Genomic DNA, 12,785 nt, shown 5'->3' with positions numbered 1-12,785 from the left:
ATCTGCCAACAAAAAGAGTCAAAAAAAGACAAATGAAAAATAAAAATAAAATTAAAAAAAAATAAATAAAATTAAAAAAAAAAAAAAAGACAAATGAAGAAAAACTACCAACATTTATGGAATCATAGATCAGGCTCTGTGTAGAACTTCCACAATATTAATTTAGCAATAAATGCTTGCCTGTGAATTCAGGCTTAAACTCATAGGAGCCTAATACAAATCCAGTGACAGTCCTTAAATAAGTAGACTACTTTCTTCCTGTATTTTTCCATGTCCTCATGAAATTCTTGTGCTTTTATGAAGAGGTCATTATATTTTCAGCATGTATCTGCTACTGCGGCTGCTGCTAAGATGCTTCAGTCGTGTCCGACTCTGTGCGACCCCATAGATGGCAGCCCACCAGGCTCCCCTGTCCCTGGGATTCTCCAGGCAAGAACACTGGAGTGGGTTGCCATTTCCTTCTCCAATGGATGAATGTGAAAAGTGAAAGTGAAGTCGCTCAGTCGTTTCCGACTAGTAGCAACCCCCATGGACTGCAGCCTACCAGGCTCCTCTGTCCATGGGATTTTCTAGGCAAGAGTACTGGAGTGAGGTACCATTGCCTTCTCCTCAGCATGTATACTTACAATTTTTTACTCATTATAATATTTGTATGAAAGTTCTGGGTTAATCAATTAAAAATATTTGCTAAATGCTTTTAAATCTACAGAGCAGTGAGAACTAGGAAAACACCCACATTGTCAGACGCCCTGTGAATTCAGTGCCTCCTGGGAACTCTTGAATGGCATGGCCACTAAGTTGGCTTGATAACTTAATAAACAAAAATAGATATGAATTCTGTTAAGAGCCCAAGTCAGCCTCAGGCACTGAGGAAGGATACCAGCTCTGCCTATGAGATAAAACATGCCTGAATAACTGAGCTTCTCCCTCATTTTAATCTCAATTCCTGGTTTTATGTGTACACAGAGCCTATTTAAAAAAAAAAAAAAAGACAGGAGTTCTCAGGTTCCTGAGGAAAGGGGGGAGGCATGAGGTGCTGAAGGCAATCATCTATCAAATGGCCCTTAGATACTTAACAAGAGGCATTTTCCATTAAAGTGGTGGAAATGGGAGCACCTAATAGGGAAAGATGCAAATGGGACTGGTTACCACAGAGAAGAGAGCTCATATATGAATATGACCAAGGCATCTGCTAAATATGAATCAAGAAGTAAAATCTGTTACTGAGTGGAACCTAGATTTTAATAGATGATTCAGATGAGTGTTTTCTTTTTTCTTGTTCTTACTTAATTGCCTGTGTGGGCTGGGGAGCAAGTCCAAAAATAATAGCTAAAACCCTGTGGGTCATTGTAAATGAGTTGCTTCTGGTCAATTCTTGTGGTGACATGAAATTTCAACTTCAAACAAGGACAAGTTTTACAAAAATATTTAGTCTCCAATCGAACAAAGCCTATCTGATGAAAATCACATATTTGCCAGTTCTAATTTTATTTGTATGTACAAACTATGTTAAAGTGCAACAGCAGGTGTTTGGATTTAAGTAAGAACTTGTCTAAAATAATAAGGATAATAAAATGTCTTCCCAAGCTTGCCTGGTTGGTTTTCTTTGTAATACTTTTTTAAAGTGCTCATTTACATTAAATAGCATAGTATTTCAAGAAATACCAGGTAATGGTGTATTATTTTGGCAAAAATGCAAGCATTACTGACTGAAAAACATTAAATAACATGGTGAATTTGGCATGCTGTTACAATGTGTGATATGGCAATGGAGACATTAATAATTCCTTTTTTAGAATTATTAACACCTAAATATCCTGTTAGACTCTCCCAGGCTCTGTATGGAGTAGGCTACGTCTGGTCACTTTTGTTATATATGTGGAGGAAAAAAGCCCTAAACACTATTGGGCTTCATGGAGCTGGAAAACACACACATACACACACACACACACACACACACACACACACACACACACAGAGTCCTAGCTTCTAAACCATGCTCAGGACTCAGCTTCACACACACACACACACACACACACACACACACACACACAGTCCTAGCTTCTAAACCATGCTCAGGGCTCAGCTACACACACACAGAGTCCTAGCTTCTAAACCATGCTCAGGACTCAGCTTCACACACACACACACACACACACACACAGTCCTAGCTTCTAAACCATGCTCAGGACTCAGCTTCCCTCTCGGTTTCTCCCTCTGTTGTCTCAGCGTGCACACGTGCACACGCACACACGCACACACACATTTGGCACAATCCAACATGGAGCTGAGTCCTATTGGACTGAGTCCTCAAACCAGATCGCCTCATTGGCTGTTGGGCTCTGCTTCCCACCTATTCGGAGAGTTGCTTTGGGCATAGAAAAAGATTGGATCAATCAGTAAGGGTCATGAAAATCAAGTCACATGACAAGAAACTTCTTCAGTTTCTTCAACTATGGCTAAAAGTAGTAGCAGTTTGTCCCTAGAGTGCCATGGCCTTGTCTCATAGTTAAGTTACGCAAAGAATTGTTATGGAGAACACAAAACTAAGAAGTCTCTACCTTCCTAGGGAAAGAAAGTGAAAGTCACTCTGGTCATGTCCGACTCTGTGCAATCCATGGACTATACAGTCCATGGAATTCTCCAGGCCAGAATACTGGAGTGGGTAACCTTTCCCTTCTCCAGGGGAATCTTCCCAACCCAGGGATCGAACCCAGGTCTCCAAATTGCAGGCGGATTCTTTACCAGCTGAGCCAGCCACAAGAGAAGCCCACCTTCCTAGCAAGAAACTTCCTAGGGAAGTTTCAAACTATTAATAATTTGTTTTTAGGTGGGATTTCATATAATTGTCTCACAGGAGTTTAGAGTTCTCCTTCTGCCTTAACTTAGAGAAACTCCCTCCCTCAGCTATTCAGCATGTTAAATGACAAATGCTTTAAAATTAGGTGCTTTATTTAAACTTTCTTGATTATCACAGCAAGGATATATCACTTTACAAAGAAGACTGCATCAAGGTTACATCTTAAAAATGAATAAAAGATTTTTGTAACTAATTCTCAATTAAAAAAGTGAAAAACAAATCTTTCTAAATTCACTTAAACCACATTCTTCCAATCAGTAAATTGGTCATCATGCTAACTGAATAAACATATTCAATCAGAGAATATTTACCTCTATCAATGAAATGGATGTTTAACAGTCTTTTTTCATATCTTGGGCTTCCCAGGTGGCACTGGTGGTAAAGAACCCGCCTGCCAGTGCAGAGACCTAAGAGAGATGGGTTTGATCCCTGGATTGCGAAGATCCCCTGAAGGAGGGCATGGCAACCCACTCCAGTATTCTTGCCTGGAGAATCCTATAGACAGAGAAGCCTACTGGCTATAGTCCATAGCGTCGCAAAGAGTCAGACACAACTGAGTGACTAACACAAGTGACAACACATTCACATATTATGGTTGTTTTCTAATCCATTGCTACCACTGAGCTTACAGCTCCTTGAGGCTGGGAGTAATACCTTTCATTTCTGCAGCAGCAGGACCTAGTCAAGACCTAGTTCCAGATATGTTTGTTGATTGAATGAGTGAAGGTATTGCCTGGATTTCATCAAAAAATAAATGTCTTTTCAATTCTAAATAGTAATCAACATGTAGTTAAGCCATTTAATTTCAAAAGCATGTTAAGTCAAAAGTAAGCTTCAAAGGAGCGATCAGTGTGCACAGAAAGTAGACTGCAGAGGATGAGGTGAGGAGAGGATGAGGGAACAATGAATGCAGCGTGTGCCTTCTCAAATTCTGTAACAGAAGGAAGAAGAAGGAGAGGATCATGGCACTAGGGAAGGTTGAGAGAGAAGACTGTGTGACTGGAACTTCAACAAACCAGCATACTGAAAGGATAGAGTAAATACAACAGAAGTAGTTAAAGGTACACGAAAAATAAAGGCTACTTTTGGAGAAAGATTCAGCAGGAGACAGGAGAGTAAAGGATCAAGAATAAAAGAGAGGGTGAGAGGAACTGGAAGTCTGGGATTGACACATATACACTGCTGACCCATAAAAACAGATGACTAATGAGAACATACTGCACAGCACAGGTAACTCTACTTAATGCTCTGTGGTGACCTGAATGGGAAGGAAGTCCAAAAAGGAGGGGACATGTGTATATGTATGACAGATTCATTCTGCTGTACAGTAGAAACTAACACAACTATTCTTCAGTAAAAATGAATTTGAAAAGAATAAAAGAGGAGAGAGATTATCTTAGAGAGGAGAAGACACTCTTCCTTCAGGATGAGTCTGACAGGAATACAGACAAATTGAGAAAAGAATTCATCTAGTTCACACACAGACCTAAAATATTATATAAATGTAAATAGGTGATACGGTAATACTGAGTACTCTGAGGAGCCATGAAATGTCACATGAACTGTAAATCGAACATTTTCATGGATTCTGGGTTCACCTTATTCTAAAAATGGGATTTTGTTGCTGCTCTCAAAACAATAAAACTCTTCATTCATACACATGTATATGTTGTTTTGGAACGACAACTTTTAGTTTGCAGTTTTTCAAATTAGCAAGTGTTATAGCAAATATCGGTGCCAAAATTAAAACTTGCAAAACTCATTTATGATTATTTAAGCATAAAAATTTTTTAATAATCAGTTTATTTGCATATTGCTTCTTGAGTTAATATACTAAAAAGTAGTTTCTATTATGGCTTCCCTGGTGGCTCAGTGGTAAAGAATCCACCTGCCAATGCAGGAGATGTGGGTTTGATCCCTGGGTTGGGAAGATCCCCTGGAAAAGGAAATGGCAACCCACTCCAGTATTCTTGTCTGAAAAATCTCATGGGACAGAGGAGCCGGGCAGGCTACAGTCCATGGGGTTTCAAAGAGTCAGACATGACGTAAGAGACTAAACAACAATATAGGTTTTCTCTGGTTAATTAAACAGTTAAAAGCAGAGCAAAAACAAAAGAGAAAGTGTTTTAGAAACACCCAGCTGTTGATAATTTTCCCAGTGAACCTGAATACACACACACACAACACACAGCAATTTGGGAAAATGTTGCAAAATCCAACAAGACTTGGAAACCAAAATAACATGAAGCAAATAACCATCGGTTGATTTATTCCAGGGAAACCCTCTATTCATTTGGTGGGTTACTAACACCAGGATACATGATAAAGTGTTGCTGATATAGTATGGAGAATAGCACACACCACGCTGATGAAAAGTAGCAGACAGAAGTCCCATTCCTGTAGCAGCCAGCCTGAGCATTCCCAACAACAGCTTCCCAGCTTGGATGAAGGCAGTGAGTATCCACCTTCCATCATAACCAAAGAGCTTGGATTTCTCAGTCATCTCATCCAGTTTCTTCAGGGTCACGGATAATTATATTCATGTCCAATGGACAGAGGGCTTCCCAGGTGCTCGTGGTAAAGAATTCACCTGCCAATGCAGGCGATGCAGGTTCGATCCCTGTGTTGGGAAGATCCCCTGGAGAAGGAAATGGCAACCCACTCCAGTATTTTTGCCTGGAAAATTCCTTGAACAGAAGAACCTGGAGGGCTTCAGTCCATGGGGTCACAAAGAGGGCTTCAGTCCATGGGGTCACAAAGTCGGACACTACTGAGCAGGCACACACCCCTCAGTGGACAGAAGGAAAAAGCAATCCTCTGAAAGTAAGGATAATCCTTGTAATTTCCACCTCTGAGCATTTACAGATGAACAGAGATAAGAAACACCAGGAACCCTGTGCAAGAGAGATGAGACCAGTCAAAACAGATGTGACTAAAGGAATCATTTCTAGAAAGAGTCTAGAGGTGTGCACTTCTGGCAGTAACTTGAGCTGTGCCACTCTAAACAGTAAGTTCTTTAGTGATACCGTGCTGCCATTTGGCCCTTCAAGTGTTGTTACTGGAGAGGATGGTGACCGTCAAAGAGTGTGGGGGAATGGAGCTGCCAGATAGATAGGTTTTTCCTGATAAAGCGGCAAGTTAGTGGCAGAAATGGCCATCAAATTCTATGTGGAAAAATCTAGAAGCACCTACCAAGTTCTGCTACCAATACACAAAAGAACAATTAATTATATCCTAACGTTCTTGAATAATCTTGGTGTTCAACAGTACTTTCAGGATGAGAAGCTAAAAGGCAAAGATGGTGGCACCATCAGGAGTCTGGTTTAGGGTTTATACCTTCCCGGAGCACACCCTGTCCAGGTTATAATGTGTATCTATGGATAGGGTCACACCCAGCTGGAGGTAGTTTAAGGCATATTTTTGCATACTGAACTAATTTAAAAAATTCTCTTCCTGGTATACTATCATCTATTCTCATTGTTTCAGATAACAGGATTTCAATTAGGAGACTAGATCTTTTTAAAAATCATTTTTAAAACAGTTACAAATAGGAAGATCCCCTGAGGAGGAAATAGCAATCCACTCCAGTATTCTGGCCCCAATATCCCCATAGACAGAGGAACTGGCAGGCTACAGTCCAAACAGCGGGACACAACTGAGCATGCACAGCAGCAGAAAACACTGTAACAATAATCCGACACAGCGTTCAGATATACTCTATGAAATATCATCTGGCTTGGCCTTCTGCTTCTGGCCAAAGTGAGATAATAGGGACCAGAATTACCCTCCTGTCTGAAACAATCAAGAAAACCAGGCAAAATATACAAAACAGCAATTTTCAAGACAGGGGTAGATATCAGCCAATCAAGGACAGGAATCCTGGAGAGGAAACAAGTCCAGAATGTCCTCAGTTATGTCTGGAAGGACCCTGATCTGTTCCTTGGGGTAAGGAGATAGCTGAGAATCCCAGGAGACCAAGACCCTCAGTTCTGAGGTCAGAGTACTGGACAGGAGAGAGCTGCACAAAGAGAGAGAGAGAGACCCAGAGATCTGTGGGGAATGGGTATCCCGCAGGACACTGATCTGACATACATGAAGACTACCAAGGACAGGGAACACAGCATCCAGTTATCCCTCATTATCTTTGAGGAAACAGTTCCAGGCCAACCCAGATACCAAAAGCCACAGTTGCTCCAATCCTTTACAGCTGACCATCCATATCCATGTCTGTAGAACCCAACTGGTATCTTCATTTCACTGGCTTAGCTACTTCATATAGAGCAGCTGGTTTTTGAAACAGGGAAAGAAAAAATATTTCAACAGGCTAGTAAGGACAAAAAAGACCCTCTAATTTAATCTCACTAAAACCAACATCTCTAAAGTAGGCCTATTCCTATCCACTGTATAACAACTCATTTATTTTTTGTTTTTGTTGTTTTGTTTCTGTCGGAATAACAAAGCCAGTATAGACAGTCTCCAGATATCCTACACCCTGTTTCTCCTACTACTTACATCTTACATTTATTAAAGTACAACTGTCACAATAAAACAATGTAGAAACATTATTATTAATTCAAGTCCACACTTTATTGAGATTTCTCCAATTTTTCCTAATGTCCTTTTTCTGACAGTCACTTATTGTACAGCCTTGAAACTACTATTTCAGTGATGTTATGAACAGAAAATGCATCAAGCATGTGCTCTTTCAAATGAAAAGCTTTTAGTGTTACCCTCATTTGTAAAAAAGTTACTCATTAAAAAATACTGCTATTTCCAACTTAAACCTCCAAATGAAAACTACATATTCTGAGATGTACACACTCTTGTAAAAGAATAACTTAGAAGACACTTAGGACTCGGGCAAAGATTTGGGGGATTTGGGTTCCCCTAGTCCCACTGATCCCTCCAAGGGCTTCAAACTGCTCTCCTAGCAGATTTGGAAATCTTAGGATCAAGTACTTCAGAGCCCTCTACTGGTCACTGCTCACCACTGCAACCTCATTTTGGTTCATTCTTGACAACAATAATCTCCCTGAAAATATCTTCCTCCACCAAGGACGTGAGGGGGGGCAGTTTTCATGGCACCATGCTAAACGCCACATAAGTGCAAACAATGTCCTAAAGGTGAGAATTTATACAATTTAAAAAGTTTCCCACTCTGCCACACATAATGTGGCAAATTTGAAAAATGTTAAAAGTAATAATCGGCAAACCACCACCAAATTCACAGCCAAATTCAAGACAACTGACTCCAAAGAGCGTTAAAGGACATTGACTACAGTAAAATGATCTTTTCATAGATTTTATTTTCAATTTAACAAGTCAGGAAAAGATATAAACTTTAAAAAAATTTTAATTAAAAAAAAAATTAAAACTTTCAATAGGTGAAGACATCAGAAAAAATTCCTAGATCAGCAACTTGTGATTTCCTCATGTATTTTACTCATGTCTATGAGTTTCAAAAACACTTTACTTAGATCTCTGCCTCACCTTTCTTCTGTTTTGCTTTGGCCTAAGACATTGGAGTGCATGCTCTAGAACAAAAATTTGGGGGGGAGGAGGCATAAATTGTTAACAAGAATGAAATCATACCAAGTATCTTTACCAACCACAATGGAATGAAATGACAAATTAGTAACGGTAGGAAAACTGGAAATGTCACAAAAATGTAAAAATTAAACAACAAAATATTGAACAACTGGAAGATCAAAGAAGAAATCACAAGAGATTTAAAAAAAAAACCTCGAGATAAGTGAAATGTAAACACGACGTATCAAATTCACGGGAGACGGTGAAAGAAGAATTAAGAGGGAAGTTCAAAGATAAAAATATGCACATTAAAAAAGATCTCAAATCAATAACCTAACTTTATACCTTAAGGAATCCGAAAAAGGAGAATAAACAAAATGCAAAGTGAGCAGATGGAATGAAATAATAAAGATTAGAGCAGAGATCAAATAGAGAATAGAAAAACAATGGGAAAAAAATCCAATGAAATAAACGGTTTTCTGCCACAGCTGGGGGTTTGGGGAAGCAGGCCAGGCCGCCCGGGCATCCCTGGGGGCAGGAGGCACCTACTCTGTCCAGGGGCCCTCACTGTTGTCAGGTGAGTCCCGGCTGTGGTGGGTGGGAGCTGCCGTGCTTACAGCTGCAGGATGCAGTTTATGGTATCCTCTTCAGGGACCCTGTGAAGAGTGGGAGCAACTAATAATAGAGCCTGCCCTGGAGGTGGACTCAGCCGTTCCCCGCTGGGCAAGGCTGACCTTTCTTGAGCGCCCTAAGGAAACACAGAAGAACTGAGGAAAAGGAGATGAACAGAAAAGGCCAGGCCCCTACTGGGTGAAGTGAACCTAAGGATTTAGCACCCCCCTTTCTTAGATCTATAGAGAAGGGTTATTTATTAGAGAAAGGCTTCGATTCTCCCAATAGAAGAAGGACAGAATGAACAGAGGGCAACACAGCTGGGCCCGGGCTAGGCTTAGGCGCCAACTCCCATCTCCTTTTGTTAATTTCCTCAAGCAGATTCAAAACAAAGTGAAGTTGATTCTCAGTTTATTGTAAGTCTTCTTTTTACAGTGTTAAGTTTCCAAAAGTTCAAGGCAGTTTTATCTCTTAAATAACATGTCAATGATATAAAACAGCCGGAATCAAAGTAGAGAAATATATACAATATAATACACTAAGTATTTTCAATATTGTTAATTGGATTTTTCATATTAAATTAAAAGAGGCTATTCTGATTTACAATGTCATTTCTCTCGTTAAAATTAAACCTGACAAAGACATAATGTACATTTTTTTTACAAAACCAGCACAGCAGCATTAATAAAACTGCGCATGATTGTAATTTTTATTTTTCTATAATACAACTGCACCCGTGTTACAAAAACAAACAAAAAAGGCATTGCACTAGATGGTTTGAATACTGCTTAAATCAGTATGTTAACACTTGAGGAATAACGAATGGCCTAGTCTGTTTTATCACCAGGCTCATTCACAAGGGTTAGTACTCTGCTAGCTAAAGCAAACTTTCTGTAGGTAGATAACTTTCCTCAGCAGTTTTATATAAGTCCACCATTAATGGGTAAAAAGCCAAGGAACAGCTAATGCCACAAAAACCAATACAACCCTACTATTTACAATACCAAATAAAAGCCAAAGCTAGAAAACCACTCACTTGCTGAATCAAGGGAACAATTATAAGTAGGACATTCTGTATCTATAAATTTGAGTATCTATAAATTTAAAACATTCAATAGACTACAAAAGGGCTTACAACAGTTTATTCCCCTTATTTTTCTCAGGCTTGGGTAAAAAAGAAAAAAAGGAAAAGGAAATCCTTTATATTTTTAGTTCTGATGGCATTAAAACAGTTTATATCTGTAGATAAGATTTTTATACAATGCAACATGTTTACATAGCTTTCTTGTGCTACTATCAACTATTCTCAGAATGTGTTTTTTATGCTACAGAGCAAAGTATTAACATTCCTTCCTCATTCTTAATTTTTCAGCATCAAGGTTCTCCAGGCCTCGGTGGGGAATTCAACAGAGGTAAACAGTCACTCGGTGTCTAACACTGAGTCGACAGTGTTTGAAAAGGCTTATATATCTGGTAGTGGCCTAAATAAGAGCAGCAGGAGGCCAGGTAGACAGTTCTACCACTCATGACAAATTAAGTTTTATATTTTCCCTTCATTAAGACAGTTTTAAATGGACAGATCACACTTGCAAGGAAACAAGTATTACTTCAGATTACATTACATTGGAATTTTTTAGCCACAAAAATACCTAAGCAACAGCAGTACTTAAAAAAAAAAATAATAATACTTGGTTCTTCAAGTCATGGGCAAGGAAACCAAAATCAAGAAGACACATTATTGTCAAGACCTATTTCAATGGAGCATTCAAGCTGTACATAAGGTATTGAGACCAAAACAGAGAAACAATCTGATTGCATCTGGAGGAAGACACCTGCTCCTGGAAGTGTTCCTGACTAGAGGTGTGAGCAATGGATAGGGTAAACAACCCTAAGTATCCTGACACAAAAAAAATAAACAGAGACGCAAGACATGTTTACACTCGAAATGAGATGCAGTATCCATTGTTCCTGGACACGAGAGGAGTGGATATCTCCACATCTTCCAGTTCTGGACTGGTCTTTGACAACAAAACCAACATCAGGGCTTTGTATTGTTCAAAAGGCACACCATATGTTTAAAAAAAAAAAAAAAAAAAAAAGCTTGTCATCAGACCAGTTAGAACCCTTGGTCAGCTTGTTTCTAGTGCAAACCATGTCTCTAATAAGCACCAAACACCAAACTAATGCTTTCATTTTCTCAAGTAAACCTTCCAAAATGTTCCTATTTCATAAACTTAAGTCTCTGTAACTGGAATGTATCCAGACTTTTTCTTATTATGTGGAAGCTGCAAAAGAAACATGCTACTATGGGAAGCCTGAAAGGGTGGAAACCTTAAAATGTTATAAATCCCCAAATTAGCCTTATTATGGAAAGAAGCCACAAGAAAATATCTGGGGTTGTGTTGTTAGCCATAGACTTCTGATCACTTTTTAGACAAACAAAAACTATTAAACAAGGAGTTTCTTACTAAGAATACCTTATTTCGTAACATTTCTCAACAGTCAGAACTGGCCTAGAAATTCGTTCAGAAAGTTAGAGAACAAGGATGTCCATATGGGAAACATCGTAATTTTATAGATGCTACATAAATCACTAGTTATACCTATAGTACACACTACTGGTCCTTTACCTCTACAAAGAACAGGCGAGTGCTTCCCTCGCCCAATTTCTTGGATCAGGCCTAATTTTTCTTTTTAGATTAAAAGTAATCTTCCATTAATAATTATCCCTTTGGGGATTTAGTCATTTTAGACTCATTTAGTAATATCTCCCTGAAAGTGGGAGAAAAACCTAAACTATGAGCACACGCAGACAAGTGCAGTTCTGCGTACTACTTGCACAAAAGTTGTAAACAGGCTTAAAAAACAGCTCCAGAAAAAGGCCTGAAGTTAATGGCTGTGGCCTCCTGTCACCCACAGACAAGAAGTGATAGAACTTGAAAACTATCAAACATACTTGAAAACAGGGCAAGATACAGAACACAACAGGATTCCCAATTTAAGTCAAATTCCTCAGCAGAACAAGAACAGCTTGCATCCATCTCTTTAACTGGCCATTGATAGAATAATTCAGAATTGTTTTAGAGTTTCAGAAATTCTGATAATAGGCAAACATTAAATTGTTACATAAGAAACACAAGGAAAATTCACCAGCTCTACCAATCCTTTCCAGAAAAAGAATGTATCCAATGTGAGGCCAGGAGAGTTACAATCTATGACACACTGTTTGCTTAAGGGGACTGTCAGCAAACATGACAACCCATTGTTCAGCCAATCTCATCTCCAACCATACATTTGTTCTCAGACCTTTGAAATGAATCTAGATTTCAGCTTATGTGAACAAAATACTTGTGCAATTTCCCAGCCCATGGTTAGCTAACTTGTAGGTATCAAAAACCAAAGTGCAAATCCATGGAGTTTCAACCCTTCAGCTACAGATGGCCTACCCAACTTCAGAACTGAAAGGCCTTTGCACACTGTGGTGAATGTGACAAAGAAATAAAACATGTAGCTGACTTGTGGTCCTTTGGTTCCAGGCCCCCTTTTCCTCCTGGCCCGTTTCAGAGTATGTGTTTCATTTCAGCAGTTCAGACCCAAGCCTGTCCAGTGGTCTGGCACCATCAGGAAATACTTGTCCATGGCTTCACAGAATCTAGTCCTGTACAACTCTGGAGAGACCACGGTCGGCATTTTACCTAGGATTACAAAAGGGTAAAGGGAAAAAAAGGAAGCTGTTACATAACTGACCAGACCACTGACTTCGACAGCTATGTTCTTTCATGTA

At 39.3% G+C, this 12,785-nt stretch overlaps 1 protein-coding gene across 13 annotated transcripts in view; it reads right to left on the bottom strand.

The window, feature by feature from the left end:
• Positions 1-9,395: 9,395 nt before the first annotated feature.
• PIKFYVE (phosphoinositide kinase, FYVE-type zinc finger containing) overlaps positions 9,396-12,785 on the bottom strand; it is an 82,187-nt gene continuing 78,797 nt past the window's right edge. For all 13 annotated transcript variants that reach the window (XM_025278133.3, XM_025278131.3, XM_025278129.3 and 10 more), the window contains one exon: positions 9,396-12,696. In XM_025278133.3, coding sequence (XP_025133918.1) covers positions 12,581-12,696 — 116 coding nt within the window. In that variant the 3' untranslated portion in view covers positions 9,396-12,580. The remainder of the gene's footprint in view (positions 12,697-12,785) is intronic.

This window comes from Bubalus bubalis, chromosome 2, assembly GCF_019923935.1.
Source record: "Bubalus bubalis isolate 160015118507 breed Murrah chromosome 2, NDDB_SH_1, whole genome shotgun sequence".
Classification (NCBI taxonomy): Eukaryota; Metazoa; Chordata; class Mammalia; order Artiodactyla; family Bovidae; genus Bubalus; species Bubalus bubalis.
The sequence above is the reverse complement of the archived record's forward strand: the minus strand, read 5'-3'. Positions and strand labels throughout refer to the sequence as shown.